The sequence below is a fragment of the Tachysurus fulvidraco genome, chromosome 4 (assembly GCF_022655615.1).
Source record: "Tachysurus fulvidraco isolate hzauxx_2018 chromosome 4, HZAU_PFXX_2.0, whole genome shotgun sequence".
Taxonomy (NCBI): domain Eukaryota; kingdom Metazoa; phylum Chordata; class Actinopteri; order Siluriformes; family Bagridae; genus Tachysurus; species Tachysurus fulvidraco.
In genome coordinates, this window is record NC_062521.1 from 5,934,526 (window position 1) to 5,959,470 (window position 24,945).

The window sequence follows — 24,945 nt, forward strand, 5'->3', positions numbered from 1 at the left end:
AGCACTGACCGAATACTGTATGTTTAATATTGCGTGTGCAGAAATACTGTAAGGAACACATTAGTATTAGTTCTTCACCAGAACTAAGAGCCCTGGCCCAAAATCTTTTGCAGCATGACAATACTGTTGTGTTTAAAGTGAGGTTCATAAAGACATGGTTTGTCATGGTTAGTGGAAGAATTTGAGCATCAAAGCTCTGACCCACCTTTGGTCACCTTGGTGACTTTATCTTGCTTGAAGCTCATTTTGTTGAGGTGTTCAGAAGTGTATTTTCCTGCTGGAAACCAGAGCATGAAAGTTTGATAGTCAGATTATATCCTTCCTGAAGCTTGTGGCCATAAAAGTGTATATAAGAGACAAGACATTCTATAGCTCCATAGAACAGGGGCAAGGCAAGGCTGTACAGAGATTAAATCACTAACCTGACCTTATTATTTAGATTCAGTTGCTAATAAGGTTCTTTCTCTCTGCTGTTTCTCTCAGATCTGCAGGTTGCAGCAGCATCTTTCCGCTGGAGAGCATCAGCAGGATCTGTTTCGTGAGCAGCCGCTGGTGTTCGTGTCCGCACTATCTCAGCCACCCTGTCACAGTCTCACAGAGCTCGTGCAGCTGTGCGGGGGCACCGTGTGCAGGAGTGTTCGCCAGGCTGGCATCTGCATCGGCAAATACAAAGGCAAAAGACCTGAAGGGACCAAGTGCCTATCAGAACAGTGGGTTTTAGGTAAGATGACTTGTACTCGTCTGACTGTAAACCTGTATGGTTACATTCTGAGATTCTTTTAAATTTTAAACTTTTATACTTTTTATAAGAGCATATTCTTGGTAGTATTTTAACAAGTACATTTTCCTTCCTTTCATGGACAGATTGTGTGACTCATCATTTGCTGCTCCCATATGACAACTACATTCTTGAGTAAAGAGAAGTGTGTAATGGTGACATTTTTACTGTGAATAGAATACTGTGAAGTTGTAACATATAACACATGTACCATATGTATGTTTGTAGGTTGTGTTATTATTTTTTGTATATTTTATGTTTTTCCTTCTGTCTTATTGTGTATTAGATACTGGTTAATAAAACTCTTAAAAATAATGTGGCTCATAGCCAGGGAGTGACTTAAATATATTGATAAGTAATGAAATCAGAGCTAAGCTTGGAAACTCTTGATTAATGTAAATGTACATTAAAGTGCAACATAAAGCTGGTGATGATTTAAAACAGATGATTCAAACTTGCTTCAGCAAGTTTCAATAGTGTTTCAATAGTGTATTGCTCCAATTGTTGGCTGCTACATAAACAAACCAATGTTCATATTGATAACGACGCTGAACCGCACATACTGATAGTTTTCCAGGGCTACAAATGACATGTAATTGTACTTTTTTAACTGTAATATATATATATATATATATATACACACTATATATATATATATATATATATATATATATATATATATATATATATATATATATATATATATATATATATACACACTATATATATACACTATATATATATATATATATATATATATATATATATATATATATATATATATATATACACACTATAACATTTTTTAAATGTTGCTGCAGGAATACACTAGGGTTCCACCCCTTAGATACACCAATTTACTGTATATATCAACTGAACTGCATTGTTCATCTTTCATTAGCATTTTTTTTTAATTAGTGTAGAACAAATATCCGGAATCATGTCAATATTATTACAACATAATCTTAATTGGTAATATTTGACTACATTCTATTTTACATAATAATAATAATAATAATAATAATAATAATAATAATAATAATAAATTCTTAGTGTAACACATTTGGTATGCAAATGACTAAATGACTATTTAATCAATATGCTAATTAGTGTAATTAGTGCTTTAACTTAGGAAGGGCTGTGAATTAGCTGATTAGTTAAAAGAGCACTATGTGTGGGTGTGAGAGCGTGTGTGTGTGTGTGAGAGAGAGGGTGTGGGAGTGTGTGAGAGAGAGACAGTGTGAGTGTGAGAGAGAGAGTGTGTGTGTGTGTGTGTGAGAGAGAGAGGGTGTGAGAGTGTGTGTGTGAGAGAGAGACAGTGTGAGTGTGTGTGTGTGTGAGAAAGAGAGAGAGAGAGAGAGAATCAGAATCAGAAAGGTCTTTATTGCCAAGTATGTTTTCACATATGAGGAATTTGTTGTAGTACAGGAGCTCCACAGTGTAAACAGAATGGCAATAAGAAATGAACACGTATATAATAAACAGTTATATGTACACTGGAAAAAATGTGCAAATTGAAATATAGATGTGCAAATTGAAGTATTAATGTGCAAATTGAAATATAAATGAGTATGTGTAAATAATGTAAGAACATTTTGTCTAAATGTTTACTGTTACTTCAACTGCACATTTCAAAATTGCACGTGTACATACAAATTGTATGTATTGTAAACCTCAATTGCATTTCTCACACTTGCAAATTTGTACATACAATTGTCTATATTTGTATATGTATATTTCATATGTATATTTAAACTGCAATTTTCACATCTGTAAATGTGTACATACAATCATACTGTATATGTCATTCTGTTAGACCGTGGAGCTTCTGACTAAAACAAATTCCTCGCATGTGAAAACATGCCTGGCAATAACCCGGTTTCAACTGCTATTTTATGGTTCATTGTGTTCTTATTGATTCTATTTATTTTGTTTTTTATTGTTGTTTTACTGGAAAGCACCTTGTGCTCCTTTTGGCAGTTGTAAGGTGCTCTATAAATAAAATTTGATTGATTGATTGAATAAAGCTGATTCTGATTCTAAATAGGCTTTTGTTCTGCGTATGTTAGGTGTTCATCAAATGAAATGTGTGTTAAGTGTTCATCAGATGGGGGGGGGGGGGAGAGAGAGAGAGAGAGAGAGAGAGAGAGAGAGAGAGAGAGTGGACATCCCCAATGTCTTTCACTTCGCCTTTTAAGAGGCATGACACGTGAATGAATAAATGATCGATCCTTTGCCCTTCACCGTTTCGCCCCCTACGTCTCTGCACTATTATACATGCATTTTTACATTAATGTGGGGTTTTAGACGCAGCCCGTGTTTCACGTGTTTGCTGTATATTCGAAAAAGGGGCGTAAATGTGGTCGCGTCCCAAACGCTTTTCCTGCTCAACATCTAAGTGCACTACATATGAAGTGTTAAAAAAAGTTCTATATTTACTTTCTTCTTGTACTTAATAATCCTGGATGGGATTAATTTAAACGAAGCGTGTGTATAATGTGGATTGTTTTATTCCAGAGTATGAAACAACAGCGTATGCACCCTAGCTGCTGAGCAGTGAGAGATTTGGGACACGGCCCATATCGGACCAACGGCCACACCAAAAACAGGCGCTTCCACCAATGGGCGAGCGCGATACTAGTGAGTAGCTGACGTCACCGGGTGCAATATGGGGTCTTTGCTGCGAGTGTAGCGTGACTTTGGTAAAGCGAGAGTAGACAAGTAGATTTGTGGGATTTTTTTTTAAACTGATTCGGACCTCGGGTGTTGAATTAATCGGCCTTAAATGGCGCACGCATTGGTGTTATTTAGACATGTTGTCGTTTGATTTTGGAGCTCGAGCGAGCCTCACCTTTGGCAGACCGCGGTAGAAAGTAGTGAGAGTCTATACAGAGGTTTACGGTAATCACCAAGCGGTTAGAGGAAAATCACAAAGCTGATCTAGTTATTGATTTGTGTGGTGTGTTTGCGTTACCGTTCACTGTTATCTTTGAACAAACTCGAAAAAAACGAGCGTTCTGTTCTCAGGTGATTAATAGGTGCTCGTGTGCAGTAGTTCATAAGAAAGTTTGTGGGTAAACTTTTCTAACGCAGACGCCTTGTGGTTACCGTAAAGCTCGGTATACGCTCGCACCACCGCGGTTTTTTGACAGAACCATGCTTTTGTACTGACCGTCCGGCAAAAGTACACTTTGTCATGTGGCCGTGGGGGTTTTGAGGGTTTGTTACGTTTTAGTGATGCATTTTAATCTTCTGCACGATGGCAGGGTTACACCGGAACTTTGTACATTCTAGAGCAGTTTCCTTGTAGCCAATGTTGTGTAGCAGCTGCAACATTTTGCTTCCGCGCACTGTGTGAAACGACGTGTGGGTTCATTACGACTCGTGTTATTAGTCTTCGGTTTGTGTGCCGTATTAAACATGCTGCTGTCGCTGGTTGTACACACGTACTCTCTGCGCTACTGCATCCCGGCCGTGGCCATGCTCGGCACTGCGCCGGTCTACCTGCTCTCCTGGGGCGCATGGAGACTTCTCTCCACTGTCCTCCCATCCAGACTCTACCACACTGTGGACGATCACATCTACACCGTGTACCAGAGCATGGTACTGTTCTTCTTCGAACATTACACCGGGGTTGAGGCAAGTTTACTCACTCTATTCTTCTGTAAATGACTATATCCTTCCCACGTAACTGATCACATATATATTTACAGTGGCAGCCTGGTGGACGTGGGATTCGAACTCATAACTTTCCAGTACCTTAACCACTAGGCTACCACACCCACATCTCAAACGTTGGCGTCGGGGGGTGAATAATTTCTGTAACAGCAGCTATGACATTAGTGATTGTATTATATTAATGCTTTTATATGAACACAGGCATTAATATCCTTGTCTGGAAAGATGACTTTAGCCTGTATGACACTTATAGAAGGAAATCTCTATTGTCAGCACTTAAAATCTTATTAACTGTTACATTTACATAATTTCTCAGACCCTCTTATCCATTTGTCTCACTTATACGGCTGAAAAATTGAGGGTTAAGGGCTTTGCTTAGAGGCCAAGGAGGCCCGGAGATTTGAACTCAACTTCTGTCCAGTAGTTCAACAACTTAACCACTGAGGTATCACTTCCCTGTTACCAATTGCTGGCACCTGACTGGCACTTACCATATCAGTAAGGTCTGTTTATTATAGGGCACAGATTATGTGGCGTGTTTGCTGTACAAGTTCCTGTGAGTAAGCTGTTACTACAGAAACAGTACAGATTGTACTATGAAAAAAACATTTCTGAATAACTGAAAGTAAGCAGTGAATGTCTCCTATGGTATTAGAACTCAAAAACAACAGAAGAACAAAATCTGTACTCTTGCCTCTTTGGCTGTAAAGTAGATTAGGCTGAATGACCCGTGGAACAAGTTCAGTCACCTTGCAGCACACTTTAACATTACCAAAGAGGTGTGACTCACCACAAAGACAATGCTGTTAAAACAGTAAGAAATGTTTTTAGATACCGTCTGTAGCTATGATACATGATAATGATCGGATTATCAAGAAGTGCTGTTATTTGGGTCCTTAACATGATGAAGGGCTTCTTAGTTCAAGATGTTTCAGAGTCAGTTATGCTGGAGCAGGAAATGTCCAGTGGTTGGTATATAATAAGATTTTAATGCACTACGAATTCCAGTGTAAAACTGATTATCAGTCAATTTGTTTGGAAATTTTAGGACTGCTTTTATTACAACAATCCTGAGACCACATATGGTGTAGCCATTATGTATTTCAATGACACAAGCAGAGGTTAATGTTTAAAAGCGAAGTAATAACACTTTACACAAGCTTCTGGAAACACAGTGTGACAAAAAACTGTACATGTAATGAGCACATATTGAATGTCAGGCCTGTTGTGTTTACAGCTCAGGACACATGGACACAAAATAGAACTTACTCTGAAGCTTCATCATGACTTTTAATAAGCAGATGATGTCGCGTATAAACTTAAGAAAAATGGAAGTGAATGTTCCTAATGCTGATGTTAATGCATTTTGTTAGATATTGTTTTTCTTCCTTCATTCTCATGTATTATTATTATTATTATTATTATTATTATTATTATCATCATCAATTGTTTAGATTATTATTTATGGAGACATACCAAAGAAAAAGGAGAATGTGGTCTATCTCTCCAACCATCAATCTACAGGTATGTCTTGGTGCAGAGCCACACTACTTATTTGTGTTCAGCTAGATGAAATTCTAGGATTTTTGAGTGAATGTCGCCTTTATATATATATATATATATCTTCCCTCGTGCCACAGCGGATTGGATCATTGCGGATATGCTAGCAATTCGCCAAAATGCGCTTGGGCATGTAAGATATGTGTTGAAAGATGGTCTGAAGTGGCTTCCATTGTATGGCTGGTATTTCTCTCAGGTATTGTATGCTTACTTGTAAAACATCATCTTCATTAACTGTGATTGTGATAAGCGTTACAGGAATAAGGCACATCTTTATCTTTTAAAGCATGGTGGTGTGTACGTCAAGCGGAGCGCCAAGTTTGATGAAAATGCCATGAGAAGGAAACTCCGCTCTCAGACTGATGTAGGAGCACCAGTGAGTATTCAGTACTGTACAGCATTTCACAACTAGAACGGTACATTTCCTAAAGAAAATGTGAATGTGCATTTCACAATTAAAACAAGGATGTTACACTAAACGGGCAGCGGTGTGAGTCTTTCAGCGCATAAATCACATGACCTCTATACAGTCAAACAAGTAACAAATGATTGCACTTCAGTTCACTCACTACTGATCTGGTGCAATGTGATTCATGCGTGATCAAATTCTTAATGACTGAGGAGTCCAAGAGGTGTTTTTTTTTTTTTTTTGTTTGATTGTTTTGTCTTATTTGTTTAGAGAGAGATTAAAAAGAGAAGTTGGTAAACTGGTAACTATTGTAGCTGCTATAACATTAACGATAATAAGCACTTGCTGTTTAACAAACATTACACAACATTACTTTTTACTCATAAAATGTATGACACATGGTTCTTGAACACTTTTAGACTTCATCGACAGGCCAAGATTCAAATGCAAAAGTCTTTGTATATTTATTTGTCAAGTTCTGAGGTTTGAGAGATTTAAAGTATAAAGTATCACACTGGTAGACACGTGCAAGAGTAAAAAAGGTTTCACAATTTATTGTGCTCAGCTGCGCAGCAGGACCCAACACACCACATATAGCATGAGAGATGAAGGGCCACGATAATTGATTACATCAATATTTTATAGACAGAACTCCAGGAAATAAGATGTGTAAAAGTAAAAATCACCGCATGCTCATCTCCTGGTCAAGCTAATCTGGACCGGGCCAAGGTCTGCTAGAAGGCCTACAAGAAGTTTCAGTCTCCAGTCACTACTGCCCTTGTCATAATCTTAAGAAAGCAACCGATTACAATATCAGTGCCTGGTCATTAGATACAAGGTAAAAGCATAGAAGGACACAGCCTTATGAACATCTTTAGATTAGAAATTTCCACCACAGTATTATAGACTGATCTTGTAACGGTGCAGTGTTGATACGTCCTGCATATTGAACTACACATATTGAATAATGTAGTAGGATGTTCAGTGTAAAATACCACTGAAAAATATACTCCGCATTAAGCAGCAACTTCTTTATCTTGACTTGTGAGAGGCTATGGGGATTTTAAAAAAAGGTTTTCCCAAGCTAGTTTCAGGTATTTCCTGAACTGGCACATCAGTTAAAGCCTGACCAGAAAGATAATGTTTTATTCGGTTTTATTCTAATGTGCATATTCTGTTTTATTAAAAGATGATAAGAATCTGAAGGAAATTTCACTGATTGTACTGATTTTCACCAATAAAATTGGGCACATATTCAGGCTATGCTTATTTTTGCTGTATCGTATTAAGACACAAGTTTATTGTATTATATTGAAAGTGCATCTTTTCATGTCTACTAAACAGCATTCTTGTGTACTTTATTTTAAACCCAATATAGAGATCTCCAAGCTAACATTTGATTCATGTTGCCACTTTTTCTTTAGTGGGTGAAATGTTCTGGACATTTTATTTGATTTCTCATGTTGTTTCTGTAACTGACTGGAATAAATTGCCAAATGACATTTTCCCATGACACTATTTATGATCCCATGGTAATTGATGGGGTGGAGAAAAGCCTTAAAGTTGTAATATTGGGCATTTCCGAGTGATGGCTTTAATTCCTTAGAGTCTTTGATTTATGCTTCTGTAAAAAAATTTGCAGCCATAAAAATATCCAATGCTTCAAACATATAAACATCCCGGGTCCACACTTTTCTCTGCAGATGTATCTTGTCATATTCCCTGAAGGAACACGCTACAACCCTGAATTTAAGGAAGTCATCAAGGCCAGTCAGGCTTTTGCTGCCAAAGAAGGTACTTGTCCCTCTGTGACACATTGATGCCAAAATGCCAAATGAAGCAGCATCATTAAGATTTTCAAGTAACATGTTTGGGGCCCCTTGGTTTCAGATAAAAAAAAAAAAAATTATAATGCTACATGTCACAAATACATTCAAGATAATTTTGTGCGTTAGATTTTGTGAACAACATATGGCTAAGATGAATGGGTGTCCACAAACATTTGGCAATTTTGTGATTGTCACAGTCCCCACTTTGAGAACTATAACTAGAGAGAATAAGCTTTGTTACTAAGTCCATATTGTTTATCTGTATTTGTTTAGATCTGGGATCGGTGCATCTTTTAAAGTAAATACATTATATTTGTTTTTTGTTCTTTTTGACTCTTCTAGGGCTTTCTGTACTAAATCACATTCTAACGCCAAGAATGAAGGCATCACATGTAGCAATAGAGTCCATGAAGGAGCACCTGAACGCAGTTTACGACATCACAGTGGCTTATGAAGGCACACTGACTGCGGATGGGAAAAGACGCTCTGCCCCTTCGATGCCAGGTACACTGACATGCTTCACACGCACTCCTAATACAGCCATAAAAAACACTATTAATGTGCTAAATTTAATAATGCATATATGCTGTACATAATTCAGTTTGATAACAAGGCCAGGTCATCTAATATAAATGCTGTAAGGACTCGGAATGAGCTAGAGATCCAAAGGGGTAGATTGCATGTCAGTCTTTGTTAATTCCAAGTACAATCAGGTTCCTAGAATACATAAATATGGATTTCCTGTTGCTTCTTATAAACAGGAAGTTATGGCATGCAATCTTCCTGCGCCTATTTTCCCCAAAAACATTAAAGCCATCATTTGTTATGCAAAAAAACATCCTGTTTCTGAACAGGAATAAACAGCAATGGAATCTAAGTAATGTTATGAATGGAAAGAAAAATCTTTAAATGTTAATCAAGTGCTTTAGTCATTGCATAAGGGTGAGTCTAGTTCAGTATTCTGTACTCTCTTTCAAACACCAGTGTGCTGCAAGTATTTAAATGATATCCCTTGCTTGCATACCGTAGTTAAACATTCACAACTCATTCCTGATACCTTTAGCTAAATGGCAAAGGCAGTGTGTCTTATTCAGTCTTTACGAATTAAGTGATGGTTTATAAAGCAAAGACGAGAAATACTGGACTGAACTCTTTATTAATTTTTCTGTATTGCATTTTCTCCACTAATTTCTTAATTTGAATTTATCGCATTTTTACATATTGTTTGTGCTGCATTTTAAACCTTTTGCACTTGCACTATGCAATATTACAATACAATTAACTAATACACAAAAGCAGTTTTGCTTTGTTCAGTATTGAGTGAGTGAATGCAAAGTATCTAAGGAGCTTTCTCATTTTTCTTAGAGGTATAGGCTCTGTATTAATGTAACAATTTAATATTATCTACACTGTCTAACACTGCCATGATTACCAGTGACCTTGACTATTATTCATTGTGCATATGTTTCTCTACTGTCTAGCAACTTTTGTATTCAAATGTCAGTCTAATTAAAAAAGAAAAGTGACAGGAATCTTTAGGATACACTAAAAATCCTTCCAGGTGAGTTTTTATTACCACCAGCAAGCAATAAAGAATGATGTAATCAGCCAGAGGTGGTGAGAATTCACATGGGCTTTAAGCCTTGTTTAAAAGTGTAAATTCTTAAATCAAGATTGTTCTAAATTATAATTACAGAAAAGTGCTGCAGCTAGTTTATATTTCAAACCTAATGACACACAACAGCGCCACTCCATGGATTTAGCTATTTACTGTATTTAAACTCTATTTGCTGTATTTCTAACAGATATGCTGCAACTTTGACTTGTTTCTTGTTAACAGAGTTCCTTTGTAAAGAATGCCCCAGAGTGCACATCTACTTTGAGCGTGTGGACATAAGGGAGGTTCCTCCAGAGCCAGTTTTTTTCCGCAGATGGCTTCATGATAGATTTGAGGTTAAGGATAAGTAAGTATTTCTCATTCCTTTGCTCAATCTCACAACATATTACACCAGGTTTGCCATAAGACTAAGCAAGCATTTTACCTTATTTTAGGTTGCTGGTGGACTTCTATGAGTCTGAGGACCCCAAGAAAAAATGCAAGTTTCCAGGAGAAGGTCAAAGGTCAACACTCAGCCTCAGAAAGACACTGCCTTCACTTCTGGTGTTGAGTGGACTCACTGTGCCATTGCTGTTAACTGAGTCAGGTAGAAAACTTTATGTGAAAACCTGGCTCTATGGAACTCTCTTGGGATGGCTATGGGTACATATACGACCATGAGGTAAAAGAAACCACTGACCTCCTGCCAGCTTGTATCCAGACCGGTGCTGGTTAAATTCTTTTGTTTTCAACCAGCCAAAGCTGTGACCATCTTTGGGATGTTTTTTCCCCCCATTTGTTAGAGCAAGTGGTGTTTGCTGGAGGATGACAACATCTTCTCTTTATTCACTGCATCGTTTGTCTTGAAAGCTTTTTTAGTTTTACATTCTCAGTGCAATGTCCAAGTTGGTATGTTGGTACGTTGGTTGTCTTAATTTTTCGGGCTGGAAATAAAAAGCAGATTTTTAAATGGGGTTGACAGGCTTATACAAAGGTTGGTTAAGATATTTTTATTGTGTTCAGCTTTCCACAAAGGTATTCATAATATTAATAGCATTTTTGGTTCTGTTATTTTTGACACACTTGTTTAAATTGCAATCATTTATGATCGGGTTGGTAATTTGTTGTTTTTGCACGATATTTTGGTTTGTTTACGCATTGTTTGCTTTATATCTTTTCTTTGTTTTTGGTTTTTTTGCACAATTGATTGCCTCATACAATATTGCCAAACTTCAGGATGCAGGAAAAATATATTGTCACTAAATACTTATCTAATAAATACATATATATGCAGTAAAATGCAACTGAGAAGCATTTCACTGTACTCTGCCTTTAACATGCAAAATTAACCCTGTTACCTCAGCTGCTTTTCCATTCTTCAGTTATTCAAAAAACAGTGTATTCAAATGCATATGTTTTAGAGATAACTTGCTTTAAAATGTATTAATACCACGATGGGTTCCAGTATTATTCAATATTGGGTGAAAAACCCAATTTACCGCCTACATCTCAGCATTTTACACTTAACCCTTAATCTGATCACATTAGTCTCATTTTAAAAGTCCATGAAAATATGATTCTGATGTGTGTATCTGTTTAGGCATGTGTTGACATTTAACTAATAGAGAATAATGAAAATATACTCACAGACCTCATAAAGTAACCTGTACTTTTGCAATTGTCCAATCACCCAATCATGTGGCAACAGACCAATGCATACAATCATTCAGATACAGGTCAGGAGTTTGCTGCTGTTGTTCACATCCCAAATTTTTGAATGGGGCAAAAATCTCACTTTGGCACAATTTGGGTGAAATGGTGCATACCGCAGCCACAGATTCCATTTTTTGGCTGACCTGAGTCTTCTGCTTTTATAGACTCAAGGTTTGGTGTGTTGTGAAGAATTCTTTGAGTTACTGTATTTTTCTTGTGAGCTTGAACCAGCCTGCCAATTCTCACAGCTCTCTCCTAAACAAGCCATTTCCACCCACAGAAATGGTGCCCATTTTTTTTGCTAGCTTTTGCACTATTCTTTGGAAACTCTAAAGACTCTAGTGTGTGAAACCAGCTCGTCTGGGACTAATACCTTCATCTATACAATTGTGCTACTGCCACATGACTGGCTGATTACATGAATGAGCAGGAGTACAGAAGTGTCACTTGTAGTATGTCTTCAAGTAAATGACTGCCAATTTAAAAAAGAAAGAGAGAGAGAGACATTTTACTGGCCTGGCACCCTTCCTCATCTGATTTAATCCTAATTAAGGCCATGCCTGTCTAGCATGAAATATATGGGTTCTGTTGATCAAGGCATGAATGTTATTAAGAACGAACGGTGACTATACAAAACCTAAATATTCTGAAAACCTAAAAATTGTTTGTTAATCCTTTGAACCCATTTCCAAATAATTGTGTACATTGCTATTTAGATTTTTTTTTTTTATTTACATATTGAACCAAGAGGAAAACCAGTAATTGTGTATTGTGAACAAAGTGAAGTTTTATTCCGGTAATTACCATACATTGATAAGTCCGTTATTTTAACCAAATGATATTTCATCCATTTCAATCTATGAATAATTTGGTTTAAACAATCATTTTGCCAGAATTTTACTCTAAGACGTAAATATGAGAGCGGCATGTGTGGTTCAAAGAAAATGTCACCGAAACTCACATTCTCCCAGATTCCATTAGTTTATCAGTGAAATTAACACACAATGTAGCCATTTATTTATCTGTATCACACAAAGAAAAGAACTACCTCTAAATGTCTATCCACAGACTGTGTGTGCAGTAATATTACATATTGGTGTGCAGTATGAATGCTTGCTTCCATTATATAAAAATTAATCAATATACCATTAAATTTTTTTTATAGTTTTCCCCAGTCATAACAAACCTTTAAAATTGACCACCATATTATAATGGCTTCTAAAATGTATTAATAGGGCTCTGGTGGGAGGGTGGTTTGGGGGCTATAATTTAGCTAATGAAATGTATGGGTGATTAACCCCTTTAATGTTTTATGATGATCTGAGTGAAAATTGCCCTTGTGAATGTTTTGGTTTTTTGACATGCATTTGCCTTTTTTTGCTATTCAACCTGCAGCAGTGTTTTGTTTCTTTTTAATTTGTTTATTTATGATTGACAGTGACTGCATAGACGTGTTACGTGATCTCATGGGACAATTCTTATTTTGATTACTAGGCCATTTTTTTAATTTTGAATTACTAAATATCACTGCAGCAATTAGCAATTTTTTTTATCAGCAGTACTTTAAATTTATATCCATCATCTCACTGGTTCTGAATGGACATAGTTTATAGTTCTCAGAAATAGTTTGACAACAAGGCAGCACATCTTGTCAGCGTCTGCAAAATGGCCACAATATTCTCTTACAAACTCAGAAAACACAATTGTTTTCAGAACAGTGTTGCTGATGATCTAAATGCTGATTAAACGTAGAATGCATCATGAAAATTTACTGGAATTCCATTCCCTATTATATAAATAACAACAATAAACAAATGAAAAACAACAACAGGAAAACAAATTAGGACAACAACAGGAAAAGTGTCAACGTTAGCCGGTGTGAGCGAATGAGTCAGTATATGTGGATATTGTGAGATGTCCACATATTTTTGCAGAGGAACCTGATGACGCTATTTGGTCATTAGCAAACAGAAGGTCATATCGTCACCTGATATGACCCAGTAAATTCCCACAGATTAATTCCAGTTACAGTCAGGAAAGAACAAACGGACATGAGATTGTCAGGAAGTTCCTTCTCGTGACATGTTTGGTACCAGAAACTGTTTGTATTCTCATCATAACTTGACTGCAAATTATTTTTTTTTCCAAACAGGCAGAACAGCAAACAAAACCTTCACTCAATCTATGCTGCTGCAGCTAGGTCTAAAAAGTTCACAATCTCTATCTGTTGTTTTCTCATTCTAATCCTATCCTTTTTTCCATCAATGTAACATTGTCATACCCAGTATCGTGTCTAAGAAAGCAAACATTACCTGTTTATGTTAACATTAGAGGCCTGTGCATTACTGATAACTGTCCCTCTGCACCTTTTCATCTCTTTTAATGTCATCATTGAACTGTAAACTCATACACAGAAGAGAACATCACAATTTTATGCCGTTTTTATGCATAATCTTTAAATACTTGTTGCGACAGTATTATTGCAATAGCCATATAATGTAACAGAATTTCAAGACACAAATTGTAGTCAGCTAAAGACCATATCTGAAATGTATGACATTTTGTCATTGCTTTTGAAATAATAAAACCATGTAATAAATGGAATTTCTAATGCCATAAGCCATAGTTTTCTGTGTATGACTGCTTCACAAGTAATATTCTACAAAGACCAGTGACTGCACATCTGGGTATATGCACACATGTTGTAGCCTAGGGGTTGAGGTGCTGGACTACCAAACTGAAGGTTGTGAGTTTGAATCCCAGGTCCGCCAGGCTGCCACTGCTGGGCCCCTGAGCAAGGCCCTTAACCCTCAATTGCTCAGTTGTAAAAAATAAGATAAAATGTAAGTCGCTCTGGATAGGTTCGTCAGCTAAATGCTGTAAATGTGCATCTGCATTTTATAATCTTAAATATAGATATGTTTACAATGTGTAATAATTTATGGGATAAGTAGATTTATATATTTTTTATCTATATTATAATTTGGATAAAAAGAGAGTGCTGTTTTAAGTGATTTTAACCCTTCTGGACACTTCAGGACATTAGGTGGCCTAGTTTTCCCATTTTTTGGCCATATCTTTCTGTGTTTCAGCCAGAGGAATGATCTTTTTAGGACAAATCTTTATATAACGTGTACTTTGGAAAGAGTATTTTGCATTTTTGACCAGGTCTATAATTTTCTGTATTAAAATTTTACACCCGTTTGTGAGCTTTGAGACAAAAAAAAGTCTTAATTTAATTAGCACAGACACACACACAAATGCCAATGCTATTAGTATTAGCTATTAATATCTTTGACATATCCAAGACTGTAATAAAAGGTAAGAAAAAAATCAAGGTAAGATTTTTTTAAGATTTAGTAGTTTTAATTAGAACTGAGGTTGATTAATTATGCAAACAAATTTGAACAAATATTAATCTGATATACATATATAGATATTATAGATAAGTCTTGAAATATTAGTGTTCTGCAGCAATATCATGATCCAGATATGTAAAACAGATCCCAGAAATAACCCAGCTGAACTGCAGTTAAACATGGTTGTTTATTATTATCTATTATTAAATAATGAAACTATATAGGAAGAGCTAGCACATAACATTTATCAATATTAAAAAATCTACTTAAATACTCGTTAAAAATACGAGTAATTTCAAATGGTACGAAACACATTCCGAATTTAAATGTGTTTGTACAGTTTGGTCTGCAATCAGCAACTGGTGTATAATATTAATACATCTTTCATGCGGAAGCATTACAGGGTAAAACAGCATAGTTGTTAGTTTTTAGTAATTATGAACAAACAGTGAATGTCTAAAGACAAATTTGGCATCACTGCTTATAACAGCATTAAAACCCTGAATACTAGTGTTCTACTATTATACTATTATAATAATACTAGTGTAGTAGAATTATTCCACCAATTTTACTGCTTCATGTAACATCTGTTAAAAAGCAAACATAATTAACTCACTGCCTTTTCCAGGAAATAGAACAGGTGAGCTGGATGATGCCCATGCCAGTTTTATTGTAAGGGATTCTCAGCCTTTTATGAGTTATAGGAAACCTGCACATCCTTCTCTTAACCAGTCAGATCATTAAGGCCATGCCAAATACAAAATGTATAATTATAATAATTGGTGAAGGGCAAAAAAGAGTTAGACAGGGCAGGCTATGTGAGTCTGTCTGTGGATATGTGGACTTGCTTTCCACAGTATATTCACAGGTACCAAGAAAAACCAACATCAGTTTGCAATATTAATAAGACAATTCAAGGTGCACATCGCTTCGCATCAAACACTGAGAGATTCTGAACCTATGCAGCAAGTTTACAATCTGCATCCTCTCCAGATAAAGAAAAAAATGCAACTGTTAACTTTATTTATATTATCCATTATATTATAAATGATTAGCCTTGTAGAAATGTTCTCTCATATTTTACAGGTATCGACCTGTGGAAACCACTTGCTGGTGACACTGACAGTTCTACCCTAGCTGGAGTTTATATATTACTTCATATTTTATCTAAAGATCCTTTGGTCTATTGGTTTCTCATCAATGCCATAGAATACAGCTGAATTCAGAGAATCGTGATTGTAACAATATTACTGCTCAGCACATATACAGGTAAACCTAGAGGCATTGTTACCTGCAGAACATCCTCTTTACCAGCAGATGTCATCCCTCATGCACTACCATTTAAAGGAGTAGCAAACAACATTTCAGTGCAATGCTCAAAGCCTCAGAAGGCCTTGTCTTGCCTTTACTTCCTGAGCAACACTTATTTTTATTTTTCCACCACCTGGTATGAAAGATTCTTAAGCTTCTTAAGTACATTATAAATATTCAGTGTCCAATGGTCAGTAATAACATGATACTGTCATATTTGAAAATCTGACTCAACACCAAAGAGCAGGCCATCTGATTTGTATCCATAATCCTGTGGCACTCAGACTGATCACAGCAGCTGTACCAGTGATTCTCTATGCTGGCTTGCGCAGGCAGTCCACAAGTAGGACTTCAGCCTGCAACTAGACCCCAAATTCCACAAACTAAATCGTGCCTGTGTTCTTGTCAGTGAAATGAGCTAACCATGCAGGGTATTTCTAATAAAATTTTGGTTTGGCACTAGTGCCCCACTCAAGAAAAATTATATGCACAATTAAGGGATTCCCCAATATGTACAAAACAGAATATACGTCCTAAAAACTACATATACCATGCAATAAGTGTGCATGTGCCAGTAGCAGTAGCATTTGCTGTTATAATGCAATGAGTTTAGAAGTAAAAAGGGTGCAGGTAGAATTTAGAAAGAGACAGTGGGCTAATGCAGGGAGACATCTTAAGAGAGTCTTTACAAACGGTTCTAAAGATTGCTTGACCTGCATGCCAGATACAGGAGTGTAAATGTCCAGGACTTGAGACACGGAAATTGGTTATTTTAATTATTACAAATTCACTCACTGTTAGATTCCTATACTGGGAACAGATTGGCAGTGTATTTTCTTCCTTATCCACTAAACCATTGGATATATCAAGCAAGATATCATTTTCCTAGTTAATATATAAGATTGTGACCAGGCTTGTTTCATCTTCATGCATTCAAGACTGGTCTTCGGCTTTTCCCATCAAAGGTCGCCACGGCGAATCATCTGTTTCCACCTAACTCCATCCTCGGCATCCTCTACTCTCGTACTAATTACCTTCATGTCCTCATTTAACACATCCATATACTGTATCTCCTCTTTGGCCTTCCTCTTGACCTCTTTCCTGGCAGCTCCCTCTTCAACATCCCTCTACCAATATAACCATCACCCTCTTCTGTACATGTCCAAACCATCTCAATCTCTTCTCTCTTTGTCGCAGAAAACAGCCAACCTGAGCTGTCCTTCTGTGCTCGTTTCTATTCCTGTCCATCCTCGTCACTCCTAAAAAGGATCTTTACATCCTTATCTCTGGTACCTCCATCTCTGCCTCATGTCTTTTCCTCACTGCTACAGTCTCTAACCCATACACCATAGATGGTTTCACTACGGTCTTGTACACCTTTCCTTCGATTCATGCTGTCTGATTAGTCTCCTGTCACACAACACTCCTGACACCTTTCTCCACCCATGCCAACCTACCTGAACATATCTCTTTTACACACTTCCCATCACACTGGACGGTTCACCCCAAATACTTAAACTCCTGCACCCTCTTGACCTCAGCCCCTGTAACCTCACTGTTCTACGTCCCTCTCTCTCATCCATACACATGTATTCTGCCTTACTACAACTGACTTTCATTCCTCTTCTTTCCAGAGCGGACTTCCACCTGCTCTCTACTCTCACTACAGATCATAGTGTCATTCGCAAACGGAGATTCCTGTCTGACTTCATCTGTCAACTTGTCCATCACCATAGCAAACAAGAAGTGACTCAAAGCCGATCCTTGAGGTATCCCCAGCTCCACCTCGAACTCCTCTGTCTGACCTACAGCACATCTCACTGCTGTCATATTCCTCTCATACATATCCTAAACTACTCTGATGTACCACTCTCACTCCTGACATCCTCATACAGTACCACAGCTCCTCTCTTGGTACCCTTTCATACGCTTTCTCTAAATCCACAAAGACTCAGTGCAGCTCCTTCTGACCATCTCTGTACTCCTCCATTAGTCAAATTAGTCACATAAATATAGGTAAATATTTATAAGCCAGTTTATGATTCTATCCCTATTTCCTTTGATCCATTTTAATTATTATTGTATCTATATTATTACACGTCCATGACGCACAACCACTTCCTCGTGACGTAACACGTGAAACGTGCACTGATACCGGAAGTGTTGAGGAAGAACCATTTGCGTGATCGTGTCGTGTTTGCACTTTTTAGGACACTGAGTAACTACATATATATTTGGTAAACATGTGGTGATATTCTGAAAGTCATACTAAGCTAATGTCGTGTGCATTCATGTATATTTTCCTCTCTTTCAGGTCAGCATGGCAGTCGACTGGCTCGGCTTCGGCTATGCAGCTACTATTTTATTCGGAGGCTTTATGGGATATAAGAGAAAAGGTGGAGATTTGTGTGTCTTCTGTGTCTACTTTCAGTGACGGATGCAGAAAATATGCAAAATAATACGATATGTGCAGTTAAACGTATACGTACTACGTGTAGGTGTGTTGATAAAACATAACAGTCTTTCTAAACGAACAAACGTTGATAAAATCTTTGACAATTCCACTAAAAACAATTCAATAAAACTGCTAAAGTAAAGGTGAAGTGACGTATTTACCTTAAAAAATAAGCTCCGCCCTAAATCCTGCTTCCTTATAGATTAAGTTTTTTGTGTCGGTGCTGTCAGAATTGTCCTTAATTATTCTTCATAAAATGCATAATTGATAACGGTGGTGTTGCGTGAAAGTTTGACATAATTATTACTGTTATGTCAGGTCATTTAGATTAGCTGTCAGCTAGTTAGTTGTAGCTACTTTCTACTTCTTAATTATGCAAACAGAAAGAGAATCCGTTATCCTGATTGGTTAATCCTGCTTATCACTTTTACCATGAAAGCCTCGAAAATAATACCATATAAGGTAATACTGTTAAGCGTAACCAATAAAATGTGATTACAACAAACTAATTGACACGGGAAGAAAAATCCCCCAAATATGTTTGTTTTTTTTTAAGCTAAAAACCTTTTAAATAAATAAAAGAATCATTTCGCATGGTGCGAACTTATAAAGATTAATCAATTCACTGATATAGTGGGATATAACTATCATTTTTTTGTGACTATTTGTGAGCAGGAATAAAATTTCAGATTTTTTTGTTCTGCAAAAATATTTCAAAACCAACCACACTAAAACGAGTTCCCATGTTGTAATGATTCTGCAACACCCTGTACTGCTGTATGCTATGTAATCTGAATCAGTTTGAATCATTTTAAAATCTTATTATTCGTTGCACCAGGAAGCTTGATGTCACTAATTGCGGGGTTGTTTTTTGGTGGCATATCTGCATATGGGGCCTTTAGGGTAACAATTGATCCACAAGACAAATGGACCCTGTTTGGTAAGTACCCAAATTATAATAGAATAAAATGACATTTATGTTGAAATACTTTATTATTATTATTATTATTATTATTATTATTATTATTATTATTATTATCAGAATATTATGTTCATTCTGGATATCACCTTTTTCCCTTTCTCTAGCTGCTTCAGGTGCTCTGGCAGTTGTCATGGGAATGAGATTCAAGAAATCTGGAAAATTAATGCCTGCAGGTATTATGGCTGTATTAAGGTGAGGATTACTGAAATATCATTAATCACTATTACCTGAATTCTGCATCGTGCTTAGAAGAAAAATGGATATTGTGTTATGGAGAGGAATAAATACACATGGATGACAATTAAGCAAAAAGCAACAAAATGTGACACCATGTGCCACCAGAAAACATGGGTGTTGATTCTACACATCCCTGTAATACTTACTGAGGGATGAGCACCATTCATCAGCAGCATAGTCACTCAAAAGTTCTTCTATAGGTGTTCAATTCAGGTCAACTCATGTGATTTACAGTATTTTTATTCTAATTACATTATTCATTGAACGTTTGCTTTCTAAACATATGTCTTGTAATATGAGACCACTCCCATAATTATAGAAATATTTTGTTATTGGATAAAGGTGATATATAAAGATATGTCATGAAATTTCACCAAATGCCTGTATACTCTGGAACTTGTACGTTTTGCAAGTGTTTAAATATTACCAATTGTAATTTTGATAGCACTTATTGTAAACTTGAGTGATTTATCTTTTTTTTTTTTTTTTTTGAGAAACTAGTTCTGAAATAATCATTTTTTAATGTTGTTCAGCCGTGTTGTATTGCCTGCCTCGGACTTTTAACCCATATTATTGCAACAGCAGTTTATCAAAGTTCATTCTGTGCCTTGATTTCAGCCTCATGATGGTCGTGCGACTGCTGCTCCTCTGAACATGGCCATGAAATGAAGCTTATTCAACTGCAGCTTTCCTGGCCGTAGTGTTATAAACACAATAATGGATATATTGCACTGCATCAGCTCCTCACTAATCATTCAGAACACTCACCATGTACATTCCAAACAAAGCCTATTTTTTGTATTTTTTTGTTTATACATTATACTTGATTAATTCTGTTTACATTTCATTTCTGAGTAACAAAAAAAAAGTCCAGCAAACAAAAGATCACAAATGCTTTATCTAATAAAAAAAAAAAACACTCAAGTTCAACTTGGAATCATTTATTGCTTTAAAAGCTTGCATAATATATAGGCAATGTGTAAAGGACCAATACACTCATTTGTATGATTATCAGAATTAGGATTTACATCACATCTCTGACAAGTGTGCACTTAAAAGTAAGAAACAGGTAGGCAGAGTTTAGATCGCTTGGATATGGTGGACAATTCATGGAACAGAAAATTCAATGCTCACTTGTGGCCAAAGGGCAAAATAGGGTGTTTAAAGAATATATGATTAACAGCCTTTCGTGATCCATCACTGAACTACTGTCTTCTATTTGAAAAGAAAGCTTAATATACTCATGACAGTTTTTATATACACTTCATCAGGTGGAGGCTTCCTCTGACTGCCGGGCTGCAGGAACTTATTGATGGCTGGGATTGCTTTCATCCTCTTCTGAAATTCCTGCAAACGTTTTTTTATAAATTATATATATTTCTAAAATTACTATATTTGTGCAATCATGATAAGAAACTGTACATGGTACAAATGAATCACTGGATAATAAATAAACCAGACATCAGTGAAAAGCCAATTAACCACAAAGACAATTTCTAATTTTATTAAAGCAAGGTTTTCAATCATTCTGGAGCTGACTATGAATTTCTTGTAGTTCTGCTTAAAGGCAAATGAAATCATCCCTCAGAAAAGCAAAAGCTTTCCAACACAGCCAGACCAATGTATGGGCAACATCCCTTTCTGAGCCTATAAAGCTTTTTCATAGATGTGATCAATACGTCACATGAAACTAACCTGGATCTTGGGGAAAGTGAAGAGTATTGTAGGGAACAGCTCCTCTAGCATGAGAGTGGCCTCAAGGAGATGCACATCTGCACAGCTTAACTGACTTCCCACAAGGAACTGGGAATGAGCAAGAGCCTAAAAGACATGGTACACACACACATGAAAATACAATTCCTATGAAAAGATACATATTAAAAAGTTATACTGTTAACATAAACCTCATACCTTTTCATAAGCTGGAAGACTACGTTCCTTGGCTTTGTCCTGTATTTTGTCCAGTTGTTTCTGTTTTTGGTCAGCAGGTGTAAAGGGTAGAACCATGATCATATCCATGATGTCCCTAGCACCCTCAGAGTACATATCAATCCTTTAAAAAAAAGTATACTGTGTTGTAGTATGGCCTTCATGAACACCTGACTGTATATACCAGTAATACAGTTAAAAAATCTGTTAAAGCTTGCACTCACATGAGACGCTCTTTAATATCCTTTCCATACATGTTGTATTTTGCAGCAATGTAGTTCAAGATGGCCTTAGTCTGAACAAGCTTCATTCCATCCATTTCAACCAGGGGAACCTGATGAAACAGGAGCGCACCATCTGGAGATAGAGAGTGCTGCTGGTTTCTATCAGCTGATGTGTATCAGGTTTTAGATACATGGACTGCATTAACTGTGAACTAAATTGCACAGACCCACTTTTATGAATGTAATTCAACTATACAAATATTTGTCTATTTGTAGAATCATAATCTGTCTATATAATAAAGTGTTGTACTGTTTTATTTCTGAACCTTCTATCAACATAACACAAGTTCAATTTGGCCAGGTTTTTATTATTTAGGTTTAAATTAAACTAGTTTAATTAACTTTTGAAAGTGGTTTTTCCACTACTGCATCTCAGATTGCAGTACATGCATGCAAACACTCATTTTATTCTCTTCAAATTAACCCATGACTCATATCTTATGAAATGGACATTTTAAAATTGGGCCCAGATGCAATTTATGATGTGCCACACCCATTTTTTCTTAACAAGTCAAAAGGTATACATGCTATGAAGATGTGCTTCATGTGGTTAGGGAATTTTTTTAAATGTAAATGGCACATTTGTAAAGGTTTATATGAAAATTACTTAAAAATGGGCATTTAATAGAGTAAAAAATAACAGCAAACATTAGTCTGTTTGCCTTTTTAAACTACTAATATCTTGGCTCCTGTGACCTAAGATACTGTTTACAATTCTTTTATAATAAAGAAAACATTTTAAATGAATAAAGCAGTTTTTCCATTTTAGTTATGTATTCATTGATGACTAATAAGTAACATTCTTGAGAATTTGTTTCTATTTAATGTTTTAAAAATAACAACTAAAAGCATTAGTAAGTTATGTTCTTTGATGTTATTTTTAGACTGCTATACGCATTTCGACTTCTGTGAGTGTTTAATCAACCACACGATAGTAACTAGTGTCACACTGATATGGATGATAATTATTATTATCATTATTATTATCATTATTATTATTATTATTATAATGATAATAATAATAATAAGAAGAAGAAGAATAGCAATAAGAATGAGTTTTAATGCACTTTTATTTTGCAGCAAAAGTTCTCATTTAGTTATTTATTATTTAAACAAATCTACACCTCGTGACCTGATAAGCGGTTACTATCAGTCCCATCTCTTTTGTACACATGTCATTCTGTGAAATCTACACCTCATGACCTCATATGCAGTCACTGTTTCAGCGACTTAAAGATCACCCCTTAATTTGTTTTGTCTGTTTACAAAGCTCAACAATAAATAACAAAAAAATGTACTATGCATACAAATAATGATCCTAACGTTTGAATGGTTTGATTAATAGAAATAGATTAATTAGAAATCCGTGGTGTAATAAATACCTACTAGTAAAAAAAACTGCAAGTTAATAATACATACCATCCACCAGGTTCCTGAATTGCTCTTCGGTGGTCAGAAAAACCTCTTCAAACTGTAAATGCATGTAAATAAATTTGATTATTAAAACCGATCTTATAGGAGAACAGACCTAAAAATGTGTCGCACAAACCTCAACACCAGCAACAGCCAGAAGCCACCGTATCGACTCCATCTTCCCTCTGCCGTTGAAGTAGTACAGAACAACTTTTCCTGACATGTTTGCACGTAAAAACACTTTGACCAGCAGAAAATGGTACTCGTGCTGTCAGGGTCTTTGTAGAGGACGAAGAAAAGGCACGACCTGGAAAGGTTGCGTAATAAACTGATTGATGTCCAATTGCACGGCGGAAAATGGTCACGTGACTGAGTACCTGCTGAACTAGGTAATGAAATAAAAGAAGCCATTATTTCAAAAGTGTATTATTTATTTTCTTCGCTAGATAGAGACGTAGAAAGCTTTCTACAGGAAGATGAGTTTTCCTAGCAGTGGCCAATGTGTTATAAAATTCAATACCACACAACTGTGTTATATAGCACATATTATTATTATTATTATTATTATTATTATTATTATTATTATATCTCTTATGTGAATTAAAATATAACAAAAATCAATGCCTCTAGGTTGTATTCACTGAGCTCCTCAAGACTATTAAACCCAATGAGATGTCTGCATAAAAACAGATTCTAATTAAGATTAAACGTTACAAATGATAATTTCCTTAATAAATGACAAATGAAGAGGAGCTTTGTATAAACCTATTACTTGGTAAACCTGTAGTAATTTCAATAATAAATAAACAAAAAATAAATAAAATAAATAATAATGATATCATAAATAATTAAACAGATAAATAAATATTTTTTGAAAATACATTTATTTATCTATCTATTTATTTGTTTGTTTGTTTTTCGGACGTGCTGCTTAACATACTGCTCAGGTGTAAAAAGAAAGAAAGAAAAAAAGGTAAACAATATTATAATAAAGAGAAGCAGCCTACATGATTTGCTTTTTTACACTGTTTACAATTTCAACCGAGTAAAGAGTGCATTGTTTTATTTCTAGAAACTGATTTTTTCTTGTTCCAGTCATATATTCATTGTTAATTAATCTGTAATTTAGATGATGCACTTACTGCTTGTAAACGTCCCTGTTTCACTCTCTTCATAAGGCTCATCTACGCATTTCTCTTGTTTTTTTCTTTTCTTTGCTTCTTGTCCCCAGAGCAGTCATGAGTTCTGTGGATGTGCCACGTGACTGTTACATCTATAGTGCCATCTACAGGTGGTAGAATGTAACCGCGACACAATTTCACATGACAAACAAGTCAAAAAATCCGCCGTGGGGTTTGTATAGAGTATAAAGGATAAGCACTAAACGTAAATAATGTCCAGTTTTTAAAAA

The 24,945-nt window shown here is 36.0% G+C and overlaps 4 protein-coding genes across 11 annotated transcripts in view; 3 read left to right on the top strand and 1 right to left on the bottom strand.

The window, feature by feature from the left end:
• The window catches only part of mcph1 (microcephalin 1), a 28,884-nt gene extending 27,791 nt beyond the window's left edge, over positions 1–1,093 (top strand). For all 5 annotated transcript variants that reach the window (XM_027165628.2, XM_047811981.1, XM_047811982.1 and 2 more), the window contains 2 exons: positions 484–721; positions 865–1,093. In XM_027165628.2, coding sequence (XP_027021429.2) covers positions 484–721; positions 865–917 — 291 coding nt within the window. In that variant the 3' untranslated portion in view covers positions 918–1,093. The remainder of the gene's footprint in view (positions 1–483; positions 722–864) is intronic.
• A 2,305-nt stretch (positions 1,094–3,398) lies between these two features.
• On the top strand, positions 3,399–14,183 carry agpat5 (1-acylglycerol-3-phosphate O-acyltransferase 5 (lysophosphatidic acid acyltransferase, epsilon)). Its single transcript, XM_027165630.2, has 8 exons — positions 3,399–4,417; positions 5,911–5,980; positions 6,097–6,212; positions 6,303–6,392; positions 8,129–8,219; positions 8,597–8,758; positions 10,095–10,218; positions 10,307–14,183. Exons 1-8 carry the CDS (start codon positions 4,199–4,201, stop codon positions 10,530–10,532), a joined length of 1,098 nt encoding a protein of 365 aa, XP_027021431.1. The 5' UTR covers positions 3,399–4,198; the 3' UTR covers positions 10,533–14,183.
• A 4,150-nt stretch (positions 14,184–18,333) lies between these two features.
• tmem14a (transmembrane protein 14A) lies at positions 18,334–20,838 on the top strand. Of its 3 annotated transcripts, none has more exons than XM_027165633.2 (5): positions 18,334–18,471; positions 18,549–18,630; positions 19,528–19,629; positions 19,776–19,863; positions 20,527–20,838. In XM_027165633.2, the coding sequence occupies exons 2-5, from the start codon at positions 18,555–18,557 to the stop codon at positions 20,558–20,560; spliced, it is 300 nt and encodes a 99-aa protein (XP_027021434.1). In that variant the 5' UTR covers positions 18,334–18,471; positions 18,549–18,554; the 3' UTR covers positions 20,561–20,838. The 3 variants fall into 3 exon arrangements, with proteins under 3 accessions (XP_027021434.1, XP_027021435.1, XP_027021436.1); XM_027165634.2 differs by having other exon boundaries at positions 18,338–18,452; XM_027165635.2 differs by lacking the exon at positions 18,334–18,471 and having other exon boundaries at positions 18,622–18,732.
• Positions 20,834–24,938, bottom strand: gsta.1 (glutathione S-transferase, alpha tandem duplicate 1). Of its 2 annotated transcripts, none has more exons than XM_027165631.2 (7): positions 24,677–24,938; positions 23,671–23,919; positions 23,541–23,592; positions 22,062–22,194; positions 21,820–21,961; positions 21,604–21,729; positions 20,834–21,255 (listed from the first exon to the last, which is right to left on the bottom strand). In XM_027165631.2, the coding sequence occupies exons 2-7, from the start codon at positions 23,755–23,757 to the stop codon at positions 21,124–21,126; spliced, it is 672 nt and encodes a 223-aa protein (XP_027021432.1). In that variant the 5' UTR covers positions 23,758–23,919; positions 24,677–24,938; the 3' UTR covers positions 20,834–21,123. The 2 variants fall into 2 exon arrangements, with proteins under 2 accessions (XP_027021432.1, XP_027021433.1); XM_027165632.2 differs by having other exon boundaries at positions 23,671–23,841; positions 24,677–24,937.
• Positions 24,939–24,945: the final 7 nt, after the last annotated feature.

Excerpts from the sequence above, each read along its gene's own strand:
- tmem14a (XM_027165633.2), top strand. The coding sequence starts at position 18,555 with ATGGCAGTCGACTGGCTCGGCTTCGGCTATGCAGCTACTATTTTATTC. Across the intron at positions 18,631-19,527 it reads TATGGGATATAAGAGAAAAG|GAAGCTTGATGTCACTAATT; the intron begins GTGGAGATTTGT and ends TCGTTGCACCAG. Across the intron at positions 19,630-19,775 it reads AGACAAATGGACCCTGTTTG|CTGCTTCAGGTGCTCTGGCA; the intron begins GTAAGTACCCAA and ends CCCTTTCTCTAG.
- gsta.1 (XM_027165631.2), bottom strand. The coding sequence starts at position 23,757 with ATGTCAGGAAAAGTTGTTCTGTACTACTTCAACGGCAGAGGGAAGATG. Across the intron at positions 22,195-23,540 it reads ATTCAGGAACCTGGTGGATG|ATGGTGCGCTCCTGTTTCAT; the intron begins GTATGTATTATT and ends CTCTATCTCCAG. Across the intron at positions 21,256-21,603 it reads TCACTTTCCCCAAGATCCAG|GAATTTCAGAAGAGGATGAA; the intron begins GTTAGTTTCATG and ends AAACGTTTGCAG.
- agpat5 (XM_027165630.2), top strand. The coding sequence starts at position 4,199 with ATGCTGCTGTCGCTGGTTGTACACACGTACTCTCTGCGCTACTGCATC. Across the intron at positions 8,220-8,596 it reads GGCTTTTGCTGCCAAAGAAG|GGCTTTCTGTACTAAATCAC; the intron begins GTACTTGTCCCT and ends TGACTCTTCTAG. Across the intron at positions 8,759-10,094 it reads CTCTGCCCCTTCGATGCCAG|AGTTCCTTTGTAAAGAATGC; the intron begins GTACACTGACAT and ends TCTTGTTAACAG.